At 55.9% G+C, this 25,721-nt stretch overlaps 11 protein-coding genes across 11 annotated transcripts; 4 read left to right on the forward strand and 7 right to left on the reverse strand.

Moving 5' to 3' along the window:
* Positions 1 to 11: 11 nt before the first annotated feature.
* J7T54_005588 (AB hydrolase superfamily protein-like protein) lies at positions 12 to 1,433 on the reverse strand (the record flags this gene model as incomplete). The annotated part of the gene is made up of 1 exon (XM_051504023.1): positions 12 to 1,433. One exon carries the CDS (start codon positions 1,431 to 1,433, stop codon positions 12 to 14), a length of 1,422 nt encoding a protein of 473 aa, XP_051364415.1.
* Positions 1,434 to 3,047: 1,614 nt separating this feature from the next.
* J7T54_005589 (Peroxisomal membrane protein-like protein) lies at positions 3,048 to 4,226 on the reverse strand (the record flags this gene model as incomplete). Its single annotated transcript, XM_051504024.1, has 4 exons — positions 3,048 to 3,740; positions 3,787 to 4,082; positions 4,135 to 4,141; positions 4,194 to 4,226. 4 exons carry the CDS (start codon positions 4,224 to 4,226, stop codon positions 3,048 to 3,050), a joined length of 1,029 nt encoding a protein of 342 aa, XP_051364416.1.
* Positions 4,227 to 4,669: 443 nt separating this feature from the next.
* J7T54_005590 (kinetochore protein NDC80) lies at positions 4,670 to 6,915 on the forward strand (the record flags this gene model as incomplete). Its single annotated transcript, XM_051504025.1, has 3 exons — positions 4,670 to 4,714; positions 4,784 to 6,666; positions 6,717 to 6,915. 3 exons carry the CDS (start codon positions 4,670 to 4,672, stop codon positions 6,913 to 6,915), a joined length of 2,127 nt encoding a protein of 708 aa, XP_051364417.1.
* Positions 6,916 to 7,594: 679 nt separating this feature from the next.
* J7T54_005591 (putative NAPE-hydrolyzing phospholipase D) lies at positions 7,595 to 8,841 on the forward strand (the record flags this gene model as incomplete). The annotated part of the gene is made up of 2 exons (XM_051504026.1): positions 7,595 to 7,761; positions 7,836 to 8,841. The coding sequence occupies 2 exons, from the start codon at positions 7,595 to 7,597 to the stop codon at positions 8,839 to 8,841; spliced, it is 1,173 nt and encodes a 390-aa protein (XP_051364418.1).
* A 590-nt stretch (positions 8,842 to 9,431) lies between these two features.
* On the forward strand, positions 9,432 to 9,653 carry J7T54_005592 (uncharacterized protein; the record flags this gene model as incomplete). Its single annotated transcript, XM_051504027.1, has 1 exon — positions 9,432 to 9,653. One exon carries the CDS (start codon positions 9,432 to 9,434, stop codon positions 9,651 to 9,653), a length of 222 nt encoding a protein of 73 aa, XP_051364419.1.
* A 100-nt stretch (positions 9,654 to 9,753) lies between these two features.
* J7T54_005593 (mannosyl-oligosaccharide alpha-1) lies at positions 9,754 to 11,463 on the reverse strand (the record flags this gene model as incomplete). Its single annotated transcript, XM_051504028.1, has 4 exons — positions 9,754 to 10,325; positions 10,378 to 10,971; positions 11,021 to 11,199; positions 11,255 to 11,463. The coding sequence occupies 4 exons, from the start codon at positions 11,461 to 11,463 to the stop codon at positions 9,754 to 9,756; spliced, it is 1,554 nt and encodes a 517-aa protein (XP_051364420.1).
* Positions 11,464 to 12,523: 1,060 nt separating this feature from the next.
* J7T54_005594 (mating-type switching protein swi10) lies at positions 12,524 to 13,696 on the reverse strand (the record flags this gene model as incomplete). Its single annotated transcript, XM_051504029.1, has 1 exon — positions 12,524 to 13,696. The coding sequence occupies one exon, from the start codon at positions 13,694 to 13,696 to the stop codon at positions 12,524 to 12,526; it is 1,173 nt and encodes a 390-aa protein (XP_051364421.1).
* A 379-nt stretch (positions 13,697 to 14,075) lies between these two features.
* Positions 14,076 to 15,461, reverse strand: J7T54_005595 (uncharacterized protein; the record flags this gene model as incomplete). The annotated part of the gene is made up of 1 exon (XM_051504031.1): positions 14,076 to 15,461. One exon carries the CDS (start codon positions 15,459 to 15,461, stop codon positions 14,076 to 14,078), a length of 1,386 nt encoding a protein of 461 aa, XP_051364422.1.
* Positions 15,462 to 17,684: 2,223 nt separating this feature from the next.
* Positions 17,685 to 19,103, forward strand: J7T54_005596 (L-galactonate dehydratase-like protein; the record flags this gene model as incomplete). The annotated part of the gene is made up of 2 exons (XM_051504032.1): positions 17,685 to 17,840; positions 17,907 to 19,103. The coding sequence occupies 2 exons, from the start codon at positions 17,685 to 17,687 to the stop codon at positions 19,101 to 19,103; spliced, it is 1,353 nt and encodes a 450-aa protein (XP_051364423.1).
* A 75-nt stretch (positions 19,104 to 19,178) lies between these two features.
* Positions 19,179 to 20,481, reverse strand: J7T54_005597 (GPI mannosyltransferase 2; the record flags this gene model as incomplete). Its single annotated transcript, XM_051504033.1, has 2 exons — positions 19,179 to 19,569; positions 19,619 to 20,481. 2 exons carry the CDS (start codon positions 20,479 to 20,481, stop codon positions 19,179 to 19,181), a joined length of 1,254 nt encoding a protein of 417 aa, XP_051364424.1.
* Positions 20,482 to 21,418: 937 nt separating this feature from the next.
* On the reverse strand, positions 21,419 to 25,237 carry J7T54_005598 (Niemann-Pick type C-related protein-like protein; the record flags this gene model as incomplete). The annotated part of the gene is made up of 1 exon (XM_051504034.1): positions 21,419 to 25,237. The coding sequence occupies one exon, from the start codon at positions 25,235 to 25,237 to the stop codon at positions 21,419 to 21,421; it is 3,819 nt and encodes a 1,272-aa protein (XP_051364425.1).
* Between the last annotated feature and the right edge of the window lie 484 nt (positions 25,238 to 25,721).

The following is a 25,721-nucleotide window of genomic DNA, read 5'->3' on the forward strand; positions in this document are numbered from 1 at the left end:
GTGCGTGCTATTCAAAGCTTGGCTAGGAGCTCGCCCTTCTTCTGCACACGCTCTACCATGTCCTCGTCCTTGACGCTGCTCAGCTTGTCAAATGCCAACACCTTCTCATCCCGAGTCTTCGCCTTGATTTCGACAGCGCTCGACTCTACCGTGCCTCCTGTTGTGCACGTACGAATGAACCTACCCCATCCTTCGAAACACCGCGCAGCATTCGCAGTCTTGTCCAAAATCATGGCGAAACAATGCGGCATGGCCTCGTACTCCTCAAAGACAACCGTGACTCCCTCGCTCTCAAGCTTCTTGGCAAAATACTTGTCCTCCAAGGCGAGTATCTCCCAGCCTGTGCACATGTACACAGGCGGAGCACCCTTCCAGCTGCTGTTCACCACCACGGATGCAAGTGGGTGGGTGATCAGATCGTCCGCGACATAAAGATGCTTCCGCTCGGGTGTGGCAGGCCATATAGAACAAGGCTCTATCTCTGACGAGGCCACTTGCTCTGGTTTCGGTAGATAATCCCACGGTGCGGGCGTGGTGCCTTCCCACGAGGGAGACGATTGTGTAATGTCTAGCCATGGCGAGTTGCAGGCCACGCAGCTGGGCACAGGGACATCGCGTTCTTCCCCCTGCCAGAGAACCTTCTGGCTCGTTCGTTGCAGGTGGAGGACGAGCTGCAGTAGGGCGAGAATGAGATTTCCTCCTGCGCTGTCGCCTGCCATAGCTATGTTCTCTGGCCGCACAGGATCGTGCCACGCTCCCTCGGGCGGATAGAGAAGGGTCAGATAGGACACAAGGGCGTCGAGAAGAGCAGATGGGAATGGGGCCTGCGGCGCAAGTCGGTAGCGGACGGAGTAGCTTCTGCCTCCCGTGATTTTGGCGAGTTTCTTGCTGGTCGCACGGTGCGTGGCCGGGTCGCAGAGGTAGTACGCCCCTCCGTGGAGGTACAATATGGTCGTGGGACTGGTGACCTCCTCCATCATTTTCTGGTACTTGGCTTGCTCTGGTACATCAGGTGGTGCTTCGTCTGCCGAAGCATCTTTCCGATAGCCTGTCCATTCTGCCTCGACGGGTTTGAGCTCTGGCATGTCAAATTCGAACGCGCCAAGACCAGGGTCTCTCAAGTCCTTCACAGCCCTGTGAAGTATGTCTTTGACGTTGGACCCGACCGGCTCAGGTGCCGTGTACGTGGCGACCCATATCCGCCCCTTGACACCCGGATCTCGTAGTGTCAGTTTCTGAACAGCAGAGATGCTCCGAGATTTCCCTGGCGTTGGCGTCAGGAAACTTCTGAGCACGCCTATTGTAAGAGTCGATCTCAGGTCCAGGTACTTTGACGATTCGGAGAGGTGCAGCAGATGCAGTATTGTCATGCGCGCGATGAGTGGCACTCTTGGCAAGAGCATGAGCAGCAACCTGACGTTTTGGAGATCCATCTCTGTCGTCGGTGCCCTCTTTGATCCAGAGGCTAGCTAGAAGGAAGAAGGGAGGGATGTAGAGGAGATCTCTAGAGAGCAAGGGAGAGAAAACGATCAAATGATCGGTCTGCCATGACAATATGCGGAGTTGGGCTTTGTCCAACAAGTCACACCTTGCGAGTAAGGTGGGAACAGGGAACCGGGAACTGGGAAGGCTTCTATGAGAACGAGCCGAGCCGCCGGGTTTCGCGATGAATTCCCAGACGAAGCATAGCGTCGAGGGGATTTGGCTCAATAGGATGCTTTCTATCCATCATACTGGGACGAAAAGGTGGGTACCATCAAGATCGATTCGGCCTCGGCACGGGGTTGAGAAGGAGGGTGGGGTACACGTGTCAATGAAGGCGTCACAGATTCCATGCATAAGTGACATGGAAGAATGAAACATTTCCATGCATTTGGCTCATAATCTGATAGTATCCGTAATGTTTCTTTCTTCCAGCCTACTTTGGCCATGGCCACCATCCCTGGAGCGGCATCTGGTCGTAGACGGCGTTGAAGCAATGTCCCAGCTGTGGCCGCGCTTGATAGACCTTCTCACGCCTCCAGTTGTATGCAACCACCTCCTGTACTGTGTCTTTCTTTATCCACTCCAGGTCGAAGTCGATGATTGTCGATTTCTTTATAGCGTATGCGCACAGATAGCCCTGCCACCCGTGACCGTGGACCAAATATCTTCTCATGTGTCGATAGCGCCGTAGAAGCAGCATAGGCGTCCGTTTCCTCAGGTCCATTGATCCCGCGCCAGATTGGACGTGGTCATGCGACCACTGGAAGCCGTGCCTCATTAATCTGGGAATGTTCTCCGCCCACACGAACAGTGTCGCTCGCCAGCGAGGCGGCTCATGTTGCCTTAGACTCCAGGTTAATCTTGGCGAGGCGAATTCGAATTGAATATTGTTGAGTAAGAAAGTCACATGGGCGCTGTGGATAGGAAGCGGCGTCTGTTGACTTATCTAGTGCTTGAGAGAACATTGTGGCGTTGGATTGCCTGAACTTAAAGTAAGGCGGCGTATACAAGATGCTCGCTCCTATGCCTGATGTCAGCACATGAGCTCTCCCGCGGAGGCGGTTACTTTTCCACAGCAATATAAATCAGTATACGCGTGGTGGTATACGACGAAAAATCGCCGTGAAATATACGGTTTTCTCGAGTACCTACGAAGCTTAAGTGACTTTCCTTCCAGCACCACCATAACCAACTGGCATGAGGCCAACTCGCCCATGACTCGCGTCTCGTGGCGATAGGCTCTGGAGTCGTTGTCGATGGCTCGTAGGCTTGAGATATGCTAGCGTACGTCCTCTAGCTACGCGATCCTTCTTATCACGGCATCGGTGTGTCGTGTCGGGCATCTCCTTCATGCCACTAGGAATTGCCGTCGCGGAGCCTGGCTATGATATCGGGCTGGGCGTCAATTGGACGCGTTAGTTTCAGTGACCCTCTGGCCCTCGCATCACAAATTTCTCAAACCAGCGTCACGACCAGCAAGAATCTTCACAGCATTTTGTGGACAAGAAGGGCCAAACACAAACGCTCCATTACATACAGTACATCTATCGACGTCGCCTTCTTTACGAAGAAGACGCTGATGCGGCAGGCTCATCCTCCACCTTGGCTGGTGCTGGTGTAGTAGCTGACGAGCCACCCTCCTCCTGCTCCTTCTTCGCAGCAGCCATTTGCCAAGCTGGGATGGCGGCCTTTCCACCAATGGATGGCTTAGCGCGCGGGGTCGGCGCCCAAGGCTTCTTGGGCGATTCCGTCGAAGGAGAGCTTGCAGCGGCGGATGGTTCTGAGGCAGTCTCAACGGTTGTCCCTGACGGCTCATTTGTTGACGCTAGGGTGCCGTTGCGCAAAGGGGCGGCAGGCGAAGACGCGGCTGGGGCGCTCATCCGCTGGGTGACCAGCGTCTTCAGACTGCCCAGTTCCCCGTTGATTTCTCGCAAACGTGTGTCCGCCAGTTCCTTTTGGTTGTTCAATGCCTTCGGAATACTGTCCTTCAACCCCTGTACCTCCTCCCTCACGCGCTGAGCGTCATCCTCGCGTCTCCGATTGGCAGCCTTGAGATCAGACATGACAGCTTCGAGGTCGGTGAGAGCGTTATCGAGGCGGTCACTCCGTGCTTGCTCGGCCTTCTTGAGCTCCTCGGTGTCCTTGGCAAGCTGCTCGACGAGGCCGAATGCGCGGTCAAATTGCTCTTCGATGGATTTCTTGTCTTGCTCCAGCTTCTCTGGCGTCGGTGGCGCTACTAGAGGCATCACATATCGCTGATAGGTCAGCGCGATCCCATGGCCATGTGTCTGAATGACATACCTTGCCCAATGCGTAGAGTCCATAGCCAACGCCGCCAGCCACAGTCGCCGCAATGAACCAATCCCTCCAGTCTCTCCTCGGCGGTGGAGGCGGCGGTTGCCATGCTTGTTGCGCGTATGGGGGATAGTAGGGCGCTGGGGGCCCAGACTGTGGGTAAGATGCCTGCTGCGCAGGCGCAGGAGGCGCGCCTGTCCTCGCTAGTGCATTGTCGATTTCTTGTTGAGTGAGGTTCTTGGAGCGGAGGAAGGAGATGCGGTTCTCGACGGACGAAGACGCCACGCTCGGGTCTTGGAGGACTTTGTCACTTGTTAGCCTCGCTGGATGTGAGTCAAGGGTACGGCAACTGACATTGCACCTGCGCTCGCTGTTAGCTTATCCTACGAACAACTTGGGGACGGGATACATACCGCTGAGGCGACGAGATCTTCGCGAATTGACATCTTGCCGGCCGTGGATGCTGCTATCGCATCACACCTTTGTCGCTGATGGAAGATGACAATCGAATAACTACCAGATTCGTCGATCTGTGAAATCAGGTGGGTGGGCAATTGATCAGGCCGGTCTTGGGCCGAGGCAGCAGTGACGACGGACAAGCAAGCTCCACCTGCCGGCGTCTCGGCTGGAGTCTGGAGATGACGCGTCACGTGCGCGCGCGACACAGTAGAGCACAGCTTGAGATAGGCCCACTATGGGCACCAATCAAAGTCACTCTGCGGTTTTGTTTACTTTCATGCCCAGCAACACCAATACTTTTCGGTCACAGGCCATTCCACGTCGGATTGCGCATTGTCGCGCGCTCAAGTCCTTATTTTCACAGTAGTCATCACGACCTTGACGACCTTACGATTCACGACGCAACGATACCTACGACTCCGAGGCCGCAATGTCGCAGGACACGGGTCTGTGGTCCGTCCGTAGACCTCGCGAGGTACGCACTAGCTGCTCCTGCGAAACGCATCCCGTCGCATCGCGCCAATGCTAATGTTCATCCACACAGACCCTGGGCGGCATCACCAACAACACAGCAATCCCTCAACCTGGCTCGACCATGAAGCGATCGAGCAGCACCAACTTTGCTGGCCGCTCCGTGTCGGGCTCGCGACAATCTCTCGCGATGTCGCGACCGAGCCAGCCGCGCTTCTCGATCGGCGGCGACTACAGCGCCAACAAACGCCAGTCGTATCAGCCAAAGGGAAGCTTCACCCCGGCTGCCGCGACTCGCGATGTCGACAGACGAAGCAGTGTATACCACCCGCGTCAATCAAGGGACGCGCCGGTCAGCGGCCAGAGTTTTTTTCAAGCGACGCCCCAAGCAGCTGGGGTACCGAGAGATCCCCGCCCATTGAGAGATCGCTCCTACCAGGCGCGCCTGGGTCAGGAGTTGATGGAGTACATGACGCACCACAACTTTGAGCTGGAGATGAAGCACGTTCTCTCGGCCAACGTCATGAAGTCGCCCACGCAAAAGGACTTTAATTACATGTTCCAATGGCTGTATCACCGCATCGACCCGAGCCACCGCTTCCAAAAGAACATTGACCAGGAAGTCCCGCCGATATTGAAGCAACTACGGTACCCGTTCGAACGGAGCATCACAAAGAGCCAGATCGCCGCAGTCGGTGGACAGAACTGGTACACATTCCTGGGGCTGCTCCACTGGATGATGCAGCTGGCGCAGATGCTGGATGGGTTTGCTGCTGGGCGGTACGACGATGCTTGTATGGAGAGCGGCGTCGACGTCAGCGGCGATCGCATCATTTTCCACTTTTTGAGCACGGCGTATAAGGACTGGCTGGCTATGGATGAAGATATGGGAGACGAGGAGGCGGAGCGTGTGCTGGCGCCGCACGTGGCGGACATGGCGGTGGCCTTTCAGGAGAGCAACTCCAAGTACACGTCTGAACTTGAGATGCTGGAAGCCGAGAATGCGCGGTTGCTCAAGGAGATTGAGGACCTGCAAAAGGCGACGCCCGACCCTGCTGTGCTCGACAACCACTTCAAAATCATGGAGGAGGACAAGGCAAAGTTTGAAGAGTACAACCACCTGGCCATGCAGCGCACCGACAAATACGAGAACCGGATACAGGTCCTCGAGGAGGAACTGGAGAAGCTCAATGCTGAGGTATCGGAAGCCGAGGACGAGAGACGGAGTCTACAGAAATCGGTGGACGCTCAGGGAATCAGCATGCAGGATATCGACCGCATGAATTCCGAGCGCGAGCGATTGCAAAAGGGCATTGAGTCGGCCAGCCAGCGTCTGGAGGAGGTCAAGAAGAAGGCATCTGACAGAGAGGCCGAAGCGGGCCGCAAGCTGGAGGAGCTGGAGCGCACAGTGGATCGGTACAACACAGTCGCGTACCAGATTGCCCTGATACCCTCGACCGCTGCCAATGCGCACGGACAAGACTACGAGCTCCAGATCCAGGTCAGCGACAACTCGGATTTTACATCATCGAATTTCAAAACCTCGGTCAACGCAGCATCGACAGGGCGGCTCTTGGAGGACCCCACCACTGGATATCAGCCTGGCCACATTCTGAACCTAGATCTTCGCGGGTCCATCCGCAATCACTTCATCTCGCTGCGCAAGGAAATATCCGAGCGAAGAAGCGCTGCGATGGAGGATATGATGAAAGATCACGACCTGTTGGATGGCATCAAGGAAGCGATTGAGGACAAGCGTAGCGAGGTCGAAGCGCTCAACCACCGTGTCCGCGCGGCCGAACAAGAGTGGGAGAAGACCAAAGAGGTGACCCAGGCGCAGAAGCTCAACTCGGATGCGCAAATTGAGAAGATTGAGAAAGAACTGTCGCAGATGCGGGCGGGTCTGAGTGAGGGTGTGCAGCTGTTGGAGCAGCGGGAGATCAACACCACGATTGAGTACGTTGCACTCTCTCGGTTTCTCTTGCGGTCGATGCTGACTAGGACAGGTACGAGCAGCTGGTACTGCGGGCCAACTCACTCCGAGAGGAGCTCCATACAGAGATTGACCGCATGCTGAACGACGTGATCAAGTTCAAGATTCATGTGCAGAAGGGCCTGGACGACTACGAGGGCTTTGTGACGGAGGAGCTCGAGGGGGAGCTGGGTGCTGACGAGGGTACCGTGAGGCTCGACGAAGAGCTGTGAGCGCGCGGGGGAGCTGGTTGACTGATGATATTGATGACTGATGCGAGGAGGGCGTTGGATAGCGTGTCTATTTCTTTTCAATACCATTTGCATTTCGGGTCTCACAAGTCTGTCGTTCGTGGACACTTGCAAACTTGTAGCTTATCCTAAAATGAGTGAGCTGACTAGACTAGTCTCGGACTGCGCCACGCCCCTATCTCCGGAACGGAGCTAGCGCTCGGATTGCGGGAGGGCGGCATTCGCTGCGGCCGCCTCTTTGGGTCTAGGCCTCGTCATGATCTCATACATTTTTTCTGCTGCTTTGATATCGTGGAAGTCTGGCAATTGGAAGCGATTGACTTGTCGTCCTTGTGGGAAATGACTTATGTTTCGACTGAGGACTCATAGGTATACGTACATATAATTATGCCTTCTGTAGATGACAATTGCCCTGTGGCAAGATCACTGCCTCACGCACTTAATAAATGGCCCTAAGTCCGTTGATGCATCCATCTCCCACGTGCCGTGCTGGTACCCGGGCGCAAAGCCTCCGATCTCACCAAATGCCATGTTCGAACGCCATTGAGCTTCCGTATATTATCTCGACCATGCCTCCCCCCTCAGGTCGACTTCGCTCCCCATGATGCTCTCGTCTCCTCGAATGACAGTCCCTAGAATACTGCTCAGATCCACAGCCACCATGACCACCTCTGCGCCCGTCACAAAGGTGACCAACGTCGCCAACGCTCTTGTCCCCGACCAGGAGAAAGCCAGGCCTCACCATGTCGTCAAGAATGGACGCATAACCGGGTTCAAGAACCCCTATCCCAGCTACAGGCCACTCGAGCCCATGAAGCACATCTTCATGTGAGTGACTGGACTCACTTGCTCCTGGCACCACCAGAATTAAGACAGCGCACTGACATTGATGCCCACCGCAGTCCTATTCTCACCGGCAAGATGAAGTTCCCAACCGTCCCTGACCCGCTGCCCATTCCTCTGGTCAAACCAACCTTCCTCCCCAGCCGTGACACCCCCAAACTCAGGGCCACTTGGCTGGGCCACGCCGCCTACTACGTCGAGTTCCCCTCTGGCCTGCGCGTCCTCTTCGACCCCGTCTTTGAAAAGTCATGCTCGCCCTTCCCTCTCGATCTCTTCTCCAACAAGCGCATCACGCCCGCGCCCGCCTCAGCGGCAGACTTGCCCTACGTTGACGCCGTGGTCATCAGCCACTCGCACTACGACCACCTGTCGCACCCCACATCGCTTGAAGTCCAGAAGCATTTCCCCCATGCGCATTTTTTCGTCCCTCTCGGTCTCGAAAAGTGGTTTCGCAGCTCAGGGACCGCAAACGTCACGGAGATGGACTGGTGGGAGGACGTCAATGTCCACATCACCGTCCCGCAGGTCAACAACGACGAGAGCAGCTCACAAAAGCCCTTGACGGCGACATTCTCGTGTCTCCCCGCGCAGCACACCTCCGCCCGCACGCCGTTCGACAGGGACACCACCCTCTGGGCCTCGTGGGCTGTCTCGTCCGGTGGGAGCAGCGTGTTCTTCGGCGGCGACACGGGATACCGCGCCGTGCCTGGGCACTCTGTCGATGAGGACGATTACTCGCCCACGCACGACCATCTCCCGCGGAACCCGCAGTTCAAGATGATCGGATACCACAAGGGGCCCTTTGATCTGGGGCTGATCCCCATTGGCGCGTACAGTCCTCGCGCGTCGTTCAGCCCGGTACACGCGAATCCATACGATGCCGTGGAGATTTTTCTTGACACGGCATGTAAGCGCGCCATTGGTATTCACTGGGGCACGTGGCTGCTGACGACGGAGCCGGTGATGGAGCCGCCCGAGCTGTTGCGCAAGGCTTTGGCGAGACGAGAGGTGCCCGAAGAGGGCGTGTTTGACGTCTGTGGGCTGGGTGAGAGCAGGGAGTTTTGAAAGGGGAGTCTTTAGCCACCTGAAATGGATCGGAAAAGGCATGTGAAATATGTACATAGATGAGAAGCAGACAGGTAGTGTTTTTTGGTTTCGGGGGACCTTTGGCATAGCGATAAATATTTTATAATACCTATTCTGTTGTCACATGGAATCTTTCATGCATTTTGTTGATTTGGTTCTCATGCCCAACTTTGTACCGATATTTTACGTTTCACTTTCTTCCCAGCTGGCATTTCCAGCGACGGCTCGGGGTTTAAGGGCCATTGACCCAAAATTGTCTTTTGACTTATAGCCATCCGTTTTGTTCCCCCCGACTTGGCGCTAAAGAAGTCCACAGGGTAGGCAGGACAGACTGTGGCGGTGCACCCGGCTCTATCCGGTGCCAAGCCACATGACGTATTGCACAGCCACAGTTATCGCCACAACCAAGGTCGAACTTCACCACGAGCTTCATCGACATTCCACCAGCCTGTGAATAAAACAGACGGGTCTTTCCTCTGAACCGTGTCCCAGTGAGGTAAAAAAAAAATACCTAAATAATCAAACTCTATCCCTCAAACATTTATACGCTCACCTTGTCAAAACTCAACATGGGCCTTCCATCCTTCACCAACACCTCAGCATCCGCTCAGGACAAGCCTGAGACCACAACCACCACCTCAACTCTCCCAACACAGCAACAGCCCACCGGCGCTGGCGCAAACACCGGTGCAGGCGTCACGCGGGAGAAGACGGAAGCCGAGAAGCAAGCGGACAGGGAATATGAAGAGCGCATGGAGGAGGAATACGCCAAGCGCGATGGTGGCTCTTAAGTATTCAGCGACTTGTACAACAACGACCATAACGCAACCAATGTAATCACTAATGCTATTATTCAAGACGGAGACTTTGCTTGTAATGTGAGCTGACTGCCTATCGGATCTTGACGGGGTGCGCCTCCGTGTTGAACACCCATCTCATCTTGCTGCCCTCCTTCTGGACCTGCAGCTCACTCTCCTCGTCAAACATCAAGAACAAATACTTGAGCGTCTCGGTCAGCCAGAAGCTCTCCATCTTGTCAATGTACCCCCCACCCACAACCGTCACGTCGCGCAAGCTGCTAAACGCCGCACCCGTCTCGGCTGCCGCGACAATGTTCTCGTATGCCTCCCACGCCATGTCCTGGTAATTCTTGTCGCCTGTGGCACGGTAGGCGTAGTACAGCGTCTCGAGGATCCCGGGACGGAGAATGTAGGCGGTCGAGGTGGCCCAAAACCCAGCCTTCTCGCAAAACCCGGCATCTTCACTAGGTGGCTGTAGGTTATTGGTTGAGTTGGTGGGGAGGGTATTGTCGACCCAGCGGAAGCCCTCGGGACCGATGCCCGTGATGATACCGCGGTAGGTTTCGTAGTAGGAATTGGCGAGGGTGAGTCCAAAGTCAATGTACTTTTGCTCCTTGAGCACGATGCCACCGAGCATGAAGTTTCCGCCGGTGAAGGAGGCCACTGTGTTGGTCAGCCTGATGTGTGCTAGGCGGTGTGCTGCGGGCACACTTACAATGAGAAGATGTGGGGATGATATCGGTGCCGGCGTATTGAGCCAGGAAAGTAATGTCTTCCCTGGTGGAAGGATGGCTTGACAAGAACTGAATGGTAGAATCCGCGGCCGCAATCCACCGTTCTTTGTAGAGGCCGAATTCCTCGGGGTCGTAAAGGAACATTTTGATCAGATACTCGTAGAAAGAGTCCGTGTACCCTCCCCAGCCACCATCTTTGTCCACAAATGTGCCATCCTCGAGGCTCAGAAAGGTGCCTGTCAGTCCCGGGAAGGGCTCGGTCTCGGGAGGCGAGGGCTTGAGCATGTAGGACTCCGCCTTCTGAGCAAGCTCGGCGTACCGGGGGTCTCCTGTTATGTCGGATAGACGTGTCCACTCTAGAACGAGGGTGCCCGCTTCGGCAATGTTGTTCTGTGTCGAACCATGGCGTTTGGGCTCAGGGTTGAGTTGGATGATAGGGTCAGGGACGCCGGACGGCGTGTCAAAGGCGAACTTCAACGAGTCTGCCAGGGACTGAGCCTGCTTGAGGCAAGCTTCGACGTGAGTATTGTTCGTGACAAGGTCGCTCCATGGCTCTTGCGAGAGAAGATCATAGGCTGAACTGTAAGTATGGGATGAGAGGGGTGGCCACTAGGACGAGCTCACCGGACAAAAGACCGCCAAAGTAGCGAATGTTGGTCTCAAACAGCGAAATGTCACCGGGCTCGGCCGTGGTCGTAAAGTTGATTGTCGGCACGAATTCGAGGATCTGATTGACGCTCTTCTCATCGCGAAGGACGATACTCGCACTGATCGCGTCGATCGCTGTGACGCCCCAGCGATTCCTACACGGCATTATTTGAATATTCAGTGTCTATTCAGGAAGAAGATAGGACATACCTGTCATTGACGTATGAGTTCGTCAAAGGGGTGAGAGTGTCGTTCGGAAACGCATGGTCATAGTAGCCTTTCCACGACCTCTGATAGGTCTCTTTGATTGCCTTTGCTTTCTGCGCGTCTGGGCCAGCAGATGTCTCGCGCTTTGGGTAGGCCAGAGACGAGCCAGTCAGGCTAAAAAGAAGACAGCTCTTCGTCACTCGCATCTTCATCGTATTGCCTCGGACACAACGAAGTAGGTTCGTTCACGAGCAGACAGCTGGACGTCCTGTCCTTTGAGCAGTAGCTTGCCCAGTGTTTTATATCTTGTCTCTCAACTTCACATCATGTCCTTTTGCCCCGCGTCCGAATGACGATCAGCGTGCAATATCCGTCCATTGAGAGTGTGCGACCTGTCCCTGAAGGGCAGGTAGTACTCTGGCGCGTGTACCAACTGCGCTCGCCGTGACAATCCTTACCGCGTGTCATGTCGCAGTACAGGTGGGCGTCAGTCGGCTTTCGCTGAACATGTGCGGGGGAAGGTCGAGTGCCATGCCCCTCGGTAGTGCACCACCTAGCTCCATCATGGCTGTTGTCTGACTCCAAGACTCAAGGCTACCAAGGTTGGGCTGAAGTCTCACACCTTCATCCTCGCGGGTCACGGGTGTCCGTCCTCTCTGGCTGCACGCACTGGAGTGGATATGGTGGCGTGCATTCCGGCATGGCATGATCCTTAACCTTGTTTGTCAATAGTGATGTATTGGTAAGACATTTGCGCCAGCCCGAGGTCGTAAGATTCGTCCCCTGCATGAATCATGTCCCAAAGCGAGCCTCTGATTGAATTGTAGCTCCCAATTCCACTGTAGGGCGTGCCACACTTGAAGGCTTTTGCAACTGCCACCCCCGTGGACAAAGCCAGCAGTGTACAATTCTCCGAGTTCGAGCTCGGAGAGCCATCTGATGTAGCTAGGAGCAGATCTGCTACTGGGAGTGGTGATCTGCCCCGATGCAACCTGAGACAGCGCACATGACGATTGGCGTGTTTAATGCCACCGAAACTCCTGTCGTTGAATGCACCTGATGCTCGCCGCATGGCCAGTCGATTGACAGATGACGCACTGCAACGTGAACATGGTGAGCTTCCACCATTGAGCTGAGATCCTCCCTCGCGTTGGGATGTAGAGCCTCGAGGGCAAGATTGGCCATGTCGATTGCAGTGCCCAACCTTCCAGTAGCTTCGGCAGTCGTCCATGGTGCTGGTATTAGAGGAGGTGAATTCCAGGACTGAGCACTTCAGCTGCCATCACGCAGCTTGGCCAAAGCAGAGGCAACACCATCCGTCAACCCAGAGCCGCTTGCCTCCTCTCCATTCTTCCCGTCCTCTCCCTGACTCTTCCTCTGCGAGTCCTCCGCCATCCGCCGCGACTCCTCCATGGCCGCCGCCATCATGGCCTCCTCCTCATTCTCACTGTCGCTCACATCGCCAGCGACAGCATACTGTTTCGCCGCCGCCGCTGGCGTACTCGCGGAGCCCTTGGCGGTGCCCGACCCTTCCCCCGTCGTCGACATCTCCCGCAGCGGCACCCTCGCCAACGGCCTCGCCTCGTGCAGCACATCCGTGCGGTCGCCGACGGCGGTGGACTCGTCCCGTCGTAGGCCACGCTTGGCCGTCTTCTTGACGCGAAACGGCTCCTCGACCGCCGTGACCCATCTCTTGACCTTGGTGCCACCCCACCCGCTGATCATGCCGAGCGCCTCCTGCTCGGCGTTGATCGCGTTCCGGAGCGAGCCAAAGTTGGCCACGAGCGCAATGGCGTCCGACTTGTTCAGGGACCGCGGCACTGTGACAAAGTCCGTCAGCCGGTCGGCGTAGGTGCTCGCCTGCTGGCCCTTGATGGCGGTGAAGGCGGCGTTCTCGTAGGCCTTGTACAGTTCCAGGTAGCGCGCCACCTCGGCCGCGCTCCAGCAGAGCAGCAGCGTGACGCCGTTCACCAGGCTCGTCTTGCTGAGCTCCCGCAGGGGGTCTTCGTGGTTTGGAATGTCGACCATGGTCAGCACGATGCGTAAGTTGTATTTGCCCTGCAGGTTGCGTATCCGCGTGTAGATGTATTCGGGATGCAGGCGGTGGTATTTCAGCGAGAGGAAGAGCGCGCAGGTTGTCAGGCCGAGGACGTAGTCGGCAGGGATGTCGGAGTACTCCCACGGTATGCTCTTGAGCGCGGTGAGGACAGGGTTGCCGCGCTGGCGTGGGGATACGAGTATGGAGGAGCCGCCGGAGGGTTTCGCGAGGGCTTGTGGCGTGGGCTGCGTGACGCCTGGCTTGCTGCCGCTCGAGGCGGAGGTGGGAGGTGCCTTGTCGAGGCGCTGGGGTGTCGGTTGGGTGACCTTTGGGCGTGGAGGGGCAGCAGTATCGGCTGAAGCCATGGCCTCGAGGAGGGCAGCGTCGGCGCCAAAGTCGTCGTCCATGGCGTGGGTTGATCTGCAGTCGAGACGCGATGGAAGGACGCGCGTTGGGAGAAGGTTCACGATCGAGTTCACGCATGTTCTGTGTTTGACATGCCCCCACATCATCGTCATCACCTGTCCGTCGGCATGTGGTGGCATATACGTACCGCTGACTTGTACAAAGATAGACCGCAGGAAACGTACATTCAGAGTGACTCTATCAGCGATTTGACAGAATAGTCAATATTGATCAGAGATAAATAGAAGAGGTGGCTAGGATACCCTCAATTGCAGCCAGTCCAGTACAGTCCATGCCTTCCAAAACGCCAACGCTAATAGTAGTCCCATCCCTGCTACCAATCTTGTACACTTGTTTGTAAATACAATGCTTCTCAAATCCTCACTCATCACTCCTCGGGCTGGACTGCGAGCCTCGCAGACCCCTCTGCATGGTATGGAGGGCAGCCAGCCAGGAATCAAACATTGATCGCATATTTCGTCTTTCATCCTCGCCCATGTCCTTGGTGTCGGTCTGGTCCCTCAGTCGCTCGTACGCCTCGATCATGACGCCGATCTGCAGGGCATCGCTCGGCATGCCTGCCGTCAGCTCCTTGGACAGCATCGAGATGGATGTGGACAAGGGTGTCGTTTCGGGTTGGGGTGTCCGGGGCAGCGGCTTGTCGAGCGACTGGCGCTGGGAGGCTGGCGGTGAAGAATCGCAAGAGAAAGACACGGGTTTGAAATAGATGGCATCCTCCTCAAAGGCCACGAGAGTCCCATCGGAGCCGGGAGACAAGGTGGTGGCCTCGGGTCGCGCTGCTTCGACGATGGTCTCCCGCTGCCGGTCAGATGATGTATCTCGGACCGGCGAGGCCTTTGGCGACTGCTGCGGCTGCACCGGTGTGGCATGTGTGCTCGGGTCGAAGCGGACGGGCTCAAGTAGCAGAGGAGCCTCCTGTGGTGGCGTCGGCATCGGTGAATCTAATGTGTTCTTCAATGCCTCAAGACGTTCCCCTTCTTCTGACGCGGCGGCCTCCTCCTCCTCCTCCTCGGCATCCCTCGACTCGAGAAAGGCCTGGTACTGCTCGGCGATGAGCTCGACGCTCGCTTTCCTCTTGACCACCCGGATTTCCTTGACGCTCTTCTTAGGGGAGAGACCGTCAAAGCTCGCGAGCTTGAATGCCGGGGCAATGAGACTCCTCTTAGAGAGGGACTTGCGCGGCTTGTGCATGACGGAGGCGGACGAGGACGACCTCGGTGGCGGTGGGGAGCAGGCGACGCTGTCCAGTGACGGGCGAGGCGAGGATCGAGAGAAGGTGAGGTTGGACAAGTCAGAGAGGATGGAGTTGGAGGGCGAAGTGCCGAGACCATATGGTAAATCTGCAGAGCTCATGAGGCCGCTGCGCTCGATATACTCGAGCCATTTTGAGTCGCTGAGGTCTGTCGGCATGGGCATGGTGGGCCGCTCACGAGTCTGAGATGTCTCGGCCACAGAGCATTCCAAAGGAGGGAGGGAACGTGGTGATATGCCGGATGGGGAAGCAGAGGTCGCGGTAGTGGGCGTCGATGTGGACGTGGGTGTTGCTGTCGAGTGGGAGCGATTGCGAGCAGACGCCTTGATACAGAGCTGCTTTGGTGTCTTTTGCAGCTTGCGACGGACGCGAAGGTTGGTGGCAGGCTGCGAAGGTGAGGGTGAATGTGAAGGTGAGGGCGGCGACACAGACAGCGGCAGAGGCAGTAGCTGAGGCCGGCGTGCCGCAGGCTGTGAGCTGGCTTGACATTCCATTGCAGCGCAAGGCTTTGTGGCTCGCCTCCGTTCCGGCGTGGGGTTTGGAATGAATCCCAGCGTGGTGGTGACGATCGTGCGCTGCGTGGGCACGGGTTCTCCGTCTTAAAAAGGCGATGGATCGACGGCAGTGGGCGACGGACGGGCAGACAGCCTGTGCGTCAGACTCAGACACGGACAGGCAGAGGCAGCGATGGAGCAAGGTGTCACTCAATCAATGTCTGACGACGGCGAGGCAGGCAATGAGTTCAGGCTCGAAAATAGCACTGACACGCGAGGAATAACGTTGGATGGATGAAATGGGTTGAGAGATATACCTTCATTCCAGAGCAAGGTACTGAAAGTCTGATTGACTCTGAATAAGGCAAGCCATGCCGCCATTCACTCATGTGAGGAGGTCAGCCCAGTGACTCCATGTCCAGCAGATGCATACCGCCATTCTCATGAGACCTGTCATTACGGCAGGCCAGCCTAGTAAATTAGTCTGGCACTGGGCAGCCTGTTTGTGTCCAGTGGGTTGCCTTGTCTTGATTTGCTGGCAAAGGCAGGCAAACGTGGTGTTGTTCGGCAGGGCGCGGAAGGGGATATGTCCGTATCTTATCGAGCGGCATAGCCTCAACTTGCGCGTCCGTCCAAGGGGCTGAGCGTGAGGGCCCGCATAGCTGGCGTTTACACGTCACCGCTTGGCAGACGTACTACGTAGTTGTACGATAAACAAGGCTGGTTGTGAGGGATCCTTCAAGCAAGCGGGGAAGAGACGGTCAGTCACCACCATCCGTGGACGGTGTGCGATCACGCGTACCAGGGCGGAAAAAGATACCGAGATTGATGCAAATCGTTGCTGGAGCTCGGTACATGTGACTTAGTATCGCATTGGCCGCAAGCGCACGACCAACTTGGGGGTTTTGAGTCTTTGACCAGGAATGCATAGGTCTCAGTGAGAGGGTGAGACATGAAAGTCTGGTGGCTGCGCAAGGTCAGCCCGTCGAGAGAAACGGTGGATCCGTGCTCAACTGAGAGCGCTCCGTTTCTGACGTTCAGCCTGCTTGTACGGAGCTAGTTGCCGTTTGTGGCTTGTGTCTTAGACGGACAGGAGGCTTGACTGTCGCAAAGAATTGGATATCTCCAAGCCTGCGGTAGATGCTTGTTTCTTTTTTGCATTGTAAAATAGTGATGCGCGCTCATGCAATTGACAATTGCCCCTGCCTGAAGGCGGGCGTGTTGGGGGCTGGGATGGTCCGCAATGTCAGGTTCTGTTTACCTTACCCTACAGGTCAGGTTCTTCCATCGTCATGCTATCTCAATGATTGCATGATGGTGTGGAACCCCTATTGTTATTTTCTGTACGTCTCAGAAAATGGAAATCGAACATGCGGTAATAAGCTCGGCTCAGTCAGCAGATTTGGTGACCGAGGCACAGCAGGTTCGTCCAGGCTTTGTTGCACAAAGTTCTAATTGACGAGGAATGCTCCTTACGGATATGTTAACAATGAAGGATTTCACAGCCCCCAAAGGCGGGAGCTCTGATCATCATTCACAATTCGGTTCATTCTCCGAAAGCAATGATGACTTTGGTATTTGCGACCTGCGCTAGCCCTTAACACTCGGCTTTCGGCATCTCAACGCTTTGTTGTGAGGCACCCCAGAGCCAGGCACAGGACAGAAGTGAAGTGAAAGTGAGGGGCAGCGATTTCCCCAAGCCAAGGCTAAGGTGGGGGTGGGGCATTTGTTGATGTCAATCACGATGCTGCCAGCATGTACTTGCCATGAAAACTGATCAATGCGCGACAGAGCCCAGAGACATTACAGCGTAATTGGAGCATCTGATCAATAAAGCTGCATTATCTAATGGCAAACAATCTGCGTTGCAAGTACCAGCTCACGCGTCAGCTTACACGCCTCCCCAAAAGCCGTCGGGTATTTCGGCGAACCCACATGAGGCGTACAGACTTCCACGATCCAACATCAGCTGGAAAGACCCGCCGGGAATTAATCCATCAATCACCGTCGCCAAACGTGCGCCTGGCCATCTCCAACAAGACCCCGATCTCGGTTGTCCGGGTCAATTGATCGTGACATAGATACTGTTGACCCAGACCCTGAACGAAACCTCTCCTTTGCCGATGATTAAAACGCGACAAACGACGCGTCTTCCCACCCTCGTCAGCCCCTCTTCCTCTCCTTCGCCTGTATAATTCCCTCTCTCTTCAGCACCCTGTCAAAATGCCTGATATCACCATCACCGGCTTCTCTACGCGCGATGTGCGCTTCCCCACCTCCCTCGACAAGACCGGCTCAGATGCCATGAACGCTGCTGGCGACTACTCCTCCGCGTACTGCATCCTGAAGACCGACTCAGACTACACAGGCCATGGCATGGTCAGTGACAACCAGCACCCCTGCAGTGTCCCAGGCTGCGAGATAAACTAATGGAGAACCCGGCAGACCTTCACCATCGGTCGCGGCAACGACATTGTCTGCTCAGCCATCACCCACGTCGCCGACCGCCTCAAGGGTCGCACCCTCTCCTCCCTAGTCGCCGACTGGGGCAAGACCTGGCGCCATCTCGTCAACGACTCGCAACTCCGATGGATCGGCCCGGAGAAGGGCGTCATCCACCTTGCCCTCGGCGCCGTCGTCAACGCCGTCTGGGACCTCTGGGCCAAGGTCCTCGGCAAGCCCGTCTGGCGCATCGTCGCGGACATGACCCCGGAGGAGTTTGTCCGCTGCATCGACTTTCGGTACATTACCGACGCCATCACCCCCGACGAGGCCATCGAGCTGCTGCGCCAGCAGGAGGGCGGCAAGGCCGCCAGGCTCGATGAGGCGCTCAGCAGTAAGGCCGTGCCCGCGTACACCACGAGCGCCGGCTGGCTCGGCTACGGCGAAGACAAGATGAAGGCCCTCCTCCAGGAGACCCTCGACCAGGGCTACCGCCACTTTAAGCTCAAGGTCGGCGGCAGCGTCGAGGAGGACAAGCGTCGCCTCACCATTGCCCGAGACGTTATTGGCTACGACAAGGGCAACGTCCTCATGGTCGACGCCAATCAGGTCTGGTCCGTCCCCGAGGCCATCTCCTACATGGAGCAGCTGGCCGTCTTCAAGCCCTGGTTCATCGAGGAGCCCACCTCCCCCGACGACATCCTCGGCCACAAGAAGATCCGCGACGCCCTCAAGCCGCACGGCATCGGCGTGGCCACGGGCGAAATGTGCCAGAACAGGGTCATCTTCAAGCAGCTCATCCAATCCGGCGCGATTGACTTTTGCCAGATTGACGCCTGCCGTCTCGGCGGCGTGAACGAGGTCCTCGCCGTCCTGCTCATCGCCAAAAAGTACAACATCCCCATCGTGCCCCACTCGGGCGGCGTTGGGCTGCCCGAGTACACCCAGCACCTCAGCACCATTGACTATGTCGTCGTCAGCGGCAAGCTGTCGGTGCTCGAGTACGTGGACCACCTGCACGACCACTTCCTCCACCCCTCCAAGATCAAGGGCGGCTATTACCAGACACCCATGGAGCCCGGGTACAGTGTCGAGATGAAGGCAGACAGCATGGACAAGTTCTCCTATCCGGGAGAGGAGGGCGTCAGCTGGTGGAAGAGCGAGGAGGCCAAGCCCATCTTGGATGGAGTCAAGCTTTAAAAAAAGACATGTCAGATAGAAAATTGAATACATTTACCTACAAAAGGGGGCAAGCCAGAGCGAGTCCTGCTGCTCTCACGCGGGCGGCAAAAAGCTCGAAAAGAGTCCGGCTTGGATTCCAGCGTACATGACAAAGAACCTAACGATGCCTAGTCCGAGATCGCGCCTCTTCTCTTGCATGAGACAGCTGGCAATCCACCAGTACCAGACCACATAGGCTGACGACAGCCGGTTGACAATCTGCACGTGGTAATTCGTGATGGCTAGCATGGCGATAAATGCCTGCACGCCCGCGAGTGTCTGCACAAACACCTTCTGTTTCTCATTGAAGGAGACAATCGGGAAGGCAGAAGTAGATTTAAGCAGGACTTTGGTACCCGAGACGATGAGCAGGCCGAGAACAGGCGATGCGAGGAGGAAAAGGGGGATCTGCTCCGGCGTCCAATATCGCAGGAAGCCAACGTTCCTAAACACCGTCAGAATTAGTCACACAAATTCAGATCCCAAAAACTCACCAGTAATGTTCCTGCACAAAGCTGTAGATACTAGGCACAGTCTTCTCGCACCAGGGCCTGAGATGTCCTTCGCCACAATAGCGCTGCCAGATGTAGAATTGCGGAATGGCAGCTCCGGCGGCAATGGCTGTCCCGCCAACAACGGGGGCCACAAGTCTGCCAAGGCGAACCAAAGTAGGGCGCTCGATGAAGTGCGCGGCACAACGTAGAGCTTCCACAAGGAAGAGCACACCACTGCCCAACCCGTTGCTTCGGAACCCAGTCGCCACGCCAAACACAGCACCGGCACCCACAATTGCACAAGTTCGCTTCCATGGCTCGCTAGCGTACTCGTACCCCAGGGCGAATAGCCAATTCCCCAGGAACGACAGTCCAGCGAACGAGCTCTCAGCGTACGGCGCAGAGAGGAAGATACCCGCGGGAGATAAGATGTGCAGCACACTTGTCAAGAACGCCAAACGAGAGTCCCTTGAGACTAGAATCGTGAGCTGATGCAGAACCAACACGCTTCCCAAGTGGGACAGGGTCGCCGCTAGGATGGCTATGATGGGTTCACCCCCAGGCCAGCTCACAAGGCGCACGAGCTGCGAGAATCCCAATTGAAAAGCCCATTCTTGCTCGTAGACCTTGCCGCCATGCGCCGAGGCGTGCAGGAAGTACAGCGCGTCCCATCGTGTCAGTTTCTCCGTGAGGAAAGGCGCGGATGGCACCTCGGGGAGCTGCGCGAGGAACAGTGATGTTGACGTGTCGTACGCTGGGCTGACAGCGGCGGCGAGTGCAATGGCGAGGAGAAACGCCTTCCATCCCGCGAAGAGGAGGATCAACGAGGCAATTGGCCTCTTTCCTGTGTCGACCAAAGCCATGACAGTGTCGGGCTTTGTTGAAGGGCGAAATGGATCATGTGGCGCGCCTCGTTCAGTTTGATCTGACCGGTTCTATGCTTACATAAGCCACACATAGGCACCGTTTATTCAATGTTGAAGGTGAAGACTCATAATTTCCAGTCTTTTCAAATTGAACGGATTATCAGGTGTTGATAGAGAGGACTCTCCTAGAAGCGACCATATTTTTGTGGGAGATGGTCGCAGCGTTAGACCCGAAAGAAATGGCATCACGTTCTAAATCTCTGTGGATGACAACCTAAGTAACTTCCTTGACTGATGGCTAGCAACTGCAAATGAAAAGTTCAAATCATCAATAAAACAATGTTGATTCGCCGGGCACGTACATACACGCGGCAAGCAGTACAGCGCTGCCTATTGCCCGCTACTATGTACGGGTGTATCTATCACCACCTTACTCTGCTGAGAAACCGCGCTTGAACAATGTAAGAATAAGAAACTCCAGGTCCATATGCTCTGCCATTCGCTGGCGCTTCGAATCCTGTGTCGGAGCGATGATAGCTTGATCAAACCATTCGAAGGGGGATTGATTGAGCCAGTGCCCCAGGTACCGAAGACCTTCTGCTTCTCTAATAGGAAACATGCTCAGTGTCAACGGTGGGACGCTTTCATTGAGTGTGAGCCGGGGACCAGCATGTGTTTTCCGTGTATCGTCCCCTAGACAGAAGATCGGTGCGAGCGGCCTGTGCGACCCTGTATACTGCTCTTGGCGACCCGACGACAAATGAGCGAGTCTGGGGCGTTGCCCAGTACCAATGCAAAGCTGGGCCTGCCCAAACATCATAGTATCGAGCAAGGGCTTCCAAATTGGCAGCCCGGGCTGGGCTGCATCCCAGGGTCCAGGGAAACCATAACGCCTGTGCCTCCCACGATTGAGTCGTTCCTGACGTCTACATTCTCAGTACTCGTCATCGTCAGAATCAGGCTGGGTAGCGCGCCACCTCCGGTCAGTCAAGTCTTGAGCAGCTGTGCCTTCACTCTCCGGGTCAACATAGCCCTGGCCACCGGCAATGCTCAGCGCGACGGGCAAGAACACCAGTGCATGCAAGGCAGCAAAGATGACGAGCGAGAGCCAGACGCGGAAGTAGTAAATCTCGAAAATTTTGGATCGCGTGAAAGCCAACACACAAACACCAAGCAATTTGGTGATGGTGATACCAGAAAAGACAGAGCCGCCGACGTTGACCAGAGCAGTCCAAGCACGGGCGTCGCGCCCACGGAAGCCATTGTTGTTGCTCTGCATGACCGTACACGAGGGGAACATGAACGCGCGGGCAATGTGAGCGCAGAACTCGACGGATATTCCGACGCAGATAATCAGGTTGACAAGCGACACGGCATTCAGAGACACATGGAAGACCGACATGGCGCCCATGATATCAATGACACTCATGACGACGGTCACAGTGACAACAGCCGATGTCAACACCGATCCAAGAAGGATTGCTGCCACGACGAAGATGATGCCAACAACAGCGCACAAAAGCCCAGCGGTCAGACCAACAATGTCGAGATACTGGTGGAAGAAAATGTAGAACACGCTGTAGGGGAAAACGTCTGCGCCGGTGCGCTCACTGATTTCCGAGGCAATGCGACGGGCCGAACTGTAGGCGCTGATGAAATCCTCCTGGCTGCGAAGGGGAGTGTGCATGGTGCGGAAGTTAGTTGCCTTGACGCCGCTGCCGTCTTCGTTCAGGATGACGGATCCGCCGTAGGCAGATTGACCTCCCAAGGGACATTCATCCCCTGCAGGTGTCGTCAAAAACTTCTCAAGGTAGCGGATGAACTCATCGCCCTCGGGCATGCCATGCAAAGTGGTGTTCCATTCGGGCTTCCGATCGGTGAAGCAAGTCTGGCCGGCCTCGATACAACATGACTCGTAGATAGGGTTCAGCCACATGAAGAAGTCATCAATCCAGCTGGCAGTCGGGGTGGAGATGTATGAGACGTCGGGCCTCTGCCTCTCGAGCTCGAGGGTGTTTGTCAAGGATAGATCCTGGCATGTCGTGAAGCGGGAGCAGATTTCTTGCTGCTCCCTGCGCTGCGCAACGTCCAAATCGCGCGTGACAAAGTAGACAGGCGGGCCGGTATCCAGGTACTCGTACAGGTCGTTGAAGTATGGGATGAGATACGAGCCATCGGGAATTGCAACCCTCTGATCTAGGCCGAGTTCTATGCCGGGCAGAAGCGCTATGGCAGCTGCGAAAAGACCCAAGAAGATGGTAATCACGGCCATCTTGACTCTCTTCTGCAGAAGTCTCGGCGCGTAGTGGCTCCTGATGAAGATCTGCAGGAAGCTTTCCTCCTCAATCTCTGCTGAGCGCGCAGCACCAGTGGCATAGCCGTTGGTGCCATTGAGGTGGATACGTGCCTTGGTGATCTGCCACCAAGGCCAGAGTTCACACCGATGATCCTCAACGCGCATCTGGTTGAGGGACAGAAAAGAGACAAACATGGTCATCTGCAGCAGTGCATTGACAAATACTGCACCAGCAGCATACGCAGCGAAGTTGCGGACGGCAGGCATGCCAACAGCGGCGCCCAGAGCAAAAGCCACAGTCTCGGTCAGTGCAGAGAACAAGATGGAAGGGCCCATGCGGCCCAAAGCGCGGGCGACACGCTCCTCCACCATCTTGTCGGGACAGCTTGCGTTGACACGCTCAAGCTCATGAACAATGAGAAAGATGTTGTCAACGCCAACCGCGAGAACAATGAAGGGTATGACTTCAAGGATAATGAGGGTCGCTTTGAGGCCCACCCAGGAAAAGAAGCCAACAGAGGCCGCAATCGACATGAGCACAATGATGATGCCCACCAGACCAAGTGTGACCTTGGACTCAACAAGCAGAACCGCCGGATTGCGGAAGATGTGCTTGAGAGGAGTACCGAGCGCCATGCAGGCGTAGATGAACATGACAATGTAGCTGATGACAATAATCTTGGCGTCGGTATTCGTCGATTTGTTGAGCTCTTGCTCCAAGCTGACCTCGGTGTTGAATGACAAACGCAGACCGCGGTCCTGGGCTTCCTGTTGCACCTCGTGCAGGCGCTCCAGCATGACATTCTCGAAGTCAATGGCACGTAGCAATGCGCCACTCCCCTCCTGCGCATTCTTGACTACCCATGTGACAGTCATGGCCGTCGCATCCGTGACATCGTCGCCGTAGCCGCTGAGAAGCATGTTGGGCTCGAGTGGCTGCCCAAAGGCCGGCCGGCAGTCAACCGGGGACCTTGCACAAGCGCGCAAGTCTTCTTTCCAGTAGTCCTCATCGATGCCACCCTTGGAGTACCAGTAGGCCGTTACGGATTGCACAACACAGTCGTCGCCCGTTGGTTTGAAGCACACGTCCTGGAAGTACTTGCCGTAGACAGGGCTCTCCAGCTTCTCGATGCTCTTCTCAACCTCTGTCCACCACTGGAGAGTTTCGTAGCTGAGCACCGGGCCAGGGCCTGATGGGAGGGTATCATTGACAAGAAAGATCTTCTCTGCGCGGTAAAAAGGTCCAAAGTTCGAATCAAAGTAGGCCTTTTCCTGCGCAGCAGCTGATGAGGGACTGACCCACAGCTTGGCGGGTGCTTGCTCAATGTCAAAGCGGAAAAGACCAGCGCTCAGAATAGCAACGATTACCAGACTGGCGCCGATGGTCATTGCGGGGAAGCGAGCGGCCGCGTGTCCGAGCTTGTAGAAAACCTTGTCGCAGGCGTCATTGAGGCGGTAGCGCTTGGTGGGACGATCTCGCATGGCTTCGGTCGCGACTGGACCACCCTCGTCCTCATCATCGCTATGCGACGACTGGTGTAGAAGTCTTGTCCGCTCAACCCTACGAGAAGCGAACCGGCGCCAGGCTACATGACCAAAAGCGAGTACGATGAAAGCAAACAGCAGGATGGAGTACACGAAGATCGAGGCGAACGATAGGCATGGCAGCACGCCAACGTGGCACGAGTCGGTTTCCTTGACATCTGGCAGTTCCGGGCACACTTCCGGACAATCAACGCACACGCATCGGTAGTCGGGGTCCTCGTCGTTGCACTTCTTTGGCTTCATCTCCAATGGCTCCATGTCCTGTTCATCATACTGCTCTGGGAAGTTGATCTGGAAGGGCGATCCGACAAAGGGCTTTTTGGTACCCAGGAACTTGAGGAGTTGATGGTAATCGGTAGCGCCGCCCCCAATCAGATCCATCGCTTTGCTGTTTGCGCCGCCAAACTTGACTTCCTTGCAACTGTTGTAGAAGCCTTTGCCGTATTCCTCGGAGATAAGCTGGTCGAGCTCGGTGACGAGTTGCTTGCCACCTTTTTTTTCCGATTGCGTGATGTTGATGAAAGTAGATTGATCGGGTGAGCACGTAAAGGTACAGAACATGTTGAAGAAGTTGTCTTTGCACGCTGGGCAGGATCCAATCAAGGTGTTCGGCGTTCCCATCTCCGATTTGAGGGCTTTGACCTGTTCTAGATCGCAGCAGACGGGGCCTTCAGCCCATTTCGCACCACAGAGGTCGACAAGCTCTTTGCGAAGCTCCGCGTCCGGGTCCTCGGCCAGCCCATTATCGACGCAAGGTAGTTCCTTGCCGAAGAAGCTCTGCTTTCCACAATGGCCTCGAAATGCGCATCGTCCGGACTCGTGCTTGGGCGTCCAGTCCTTGGCCTCGATTGTTGTTGCCAGGAGCAACGTTGTGGTGGCTACTCCAAGCCATGATGCGACTGAATGACGCATGATGGAGCGCTGCGGCGAGGCCGCGAAAGAGCGATGGCGGATGAGTATCGAGACGCGACCTATCAAACGAGTATTGCGTCGCTTGTGTAGAAAGTATACGATGCTGCGACGCAGCTAGTGGTGTACAGATCGGTTCCGGCTTGAGCGCGTTGCTGATGGTGATGGACGCTTATCGAGACATGAAGCAAGCAAGGCACGAGCGCCCATTACAACAGGCCGGATCCATGACCAGTGCAATGCGTCTCGTGCCTGAGTGGCTGACGTAGTGGCAGGCAGCAGTTGGCCCCACTATTCAGCGAACTGTGGCACTGGAGCCAATAGCGAGCTGTCTTCGGGATATCTGGGGTAATTCCTCCGCAGGCCACATTTCTGCACCCAGACTCAATCTAATTATGTTGAATAATTGATTCGTTCTCCTGGGGCGGAATATGCGCAAGTAGTCCAGGAAAAGCCCGTCAGTAATCCCATCCTGGGGCATGCTTGT

This window comes from Emericellopsis cladophorae (assembly GCF_022114955.1).
Source record: "Emericellopsis cladophorae strain MUM 19.33 chromosome Unknown NODE_7_length_695568_cov_118_814649, whole genome shotgun sequence".
NCBI lineage: Eukaryota > Fungi > Ascomycota > Sordariomycetes > Hypocreales > Bionectriaceae > Emericellopsis > Emericellopsis cladophorae.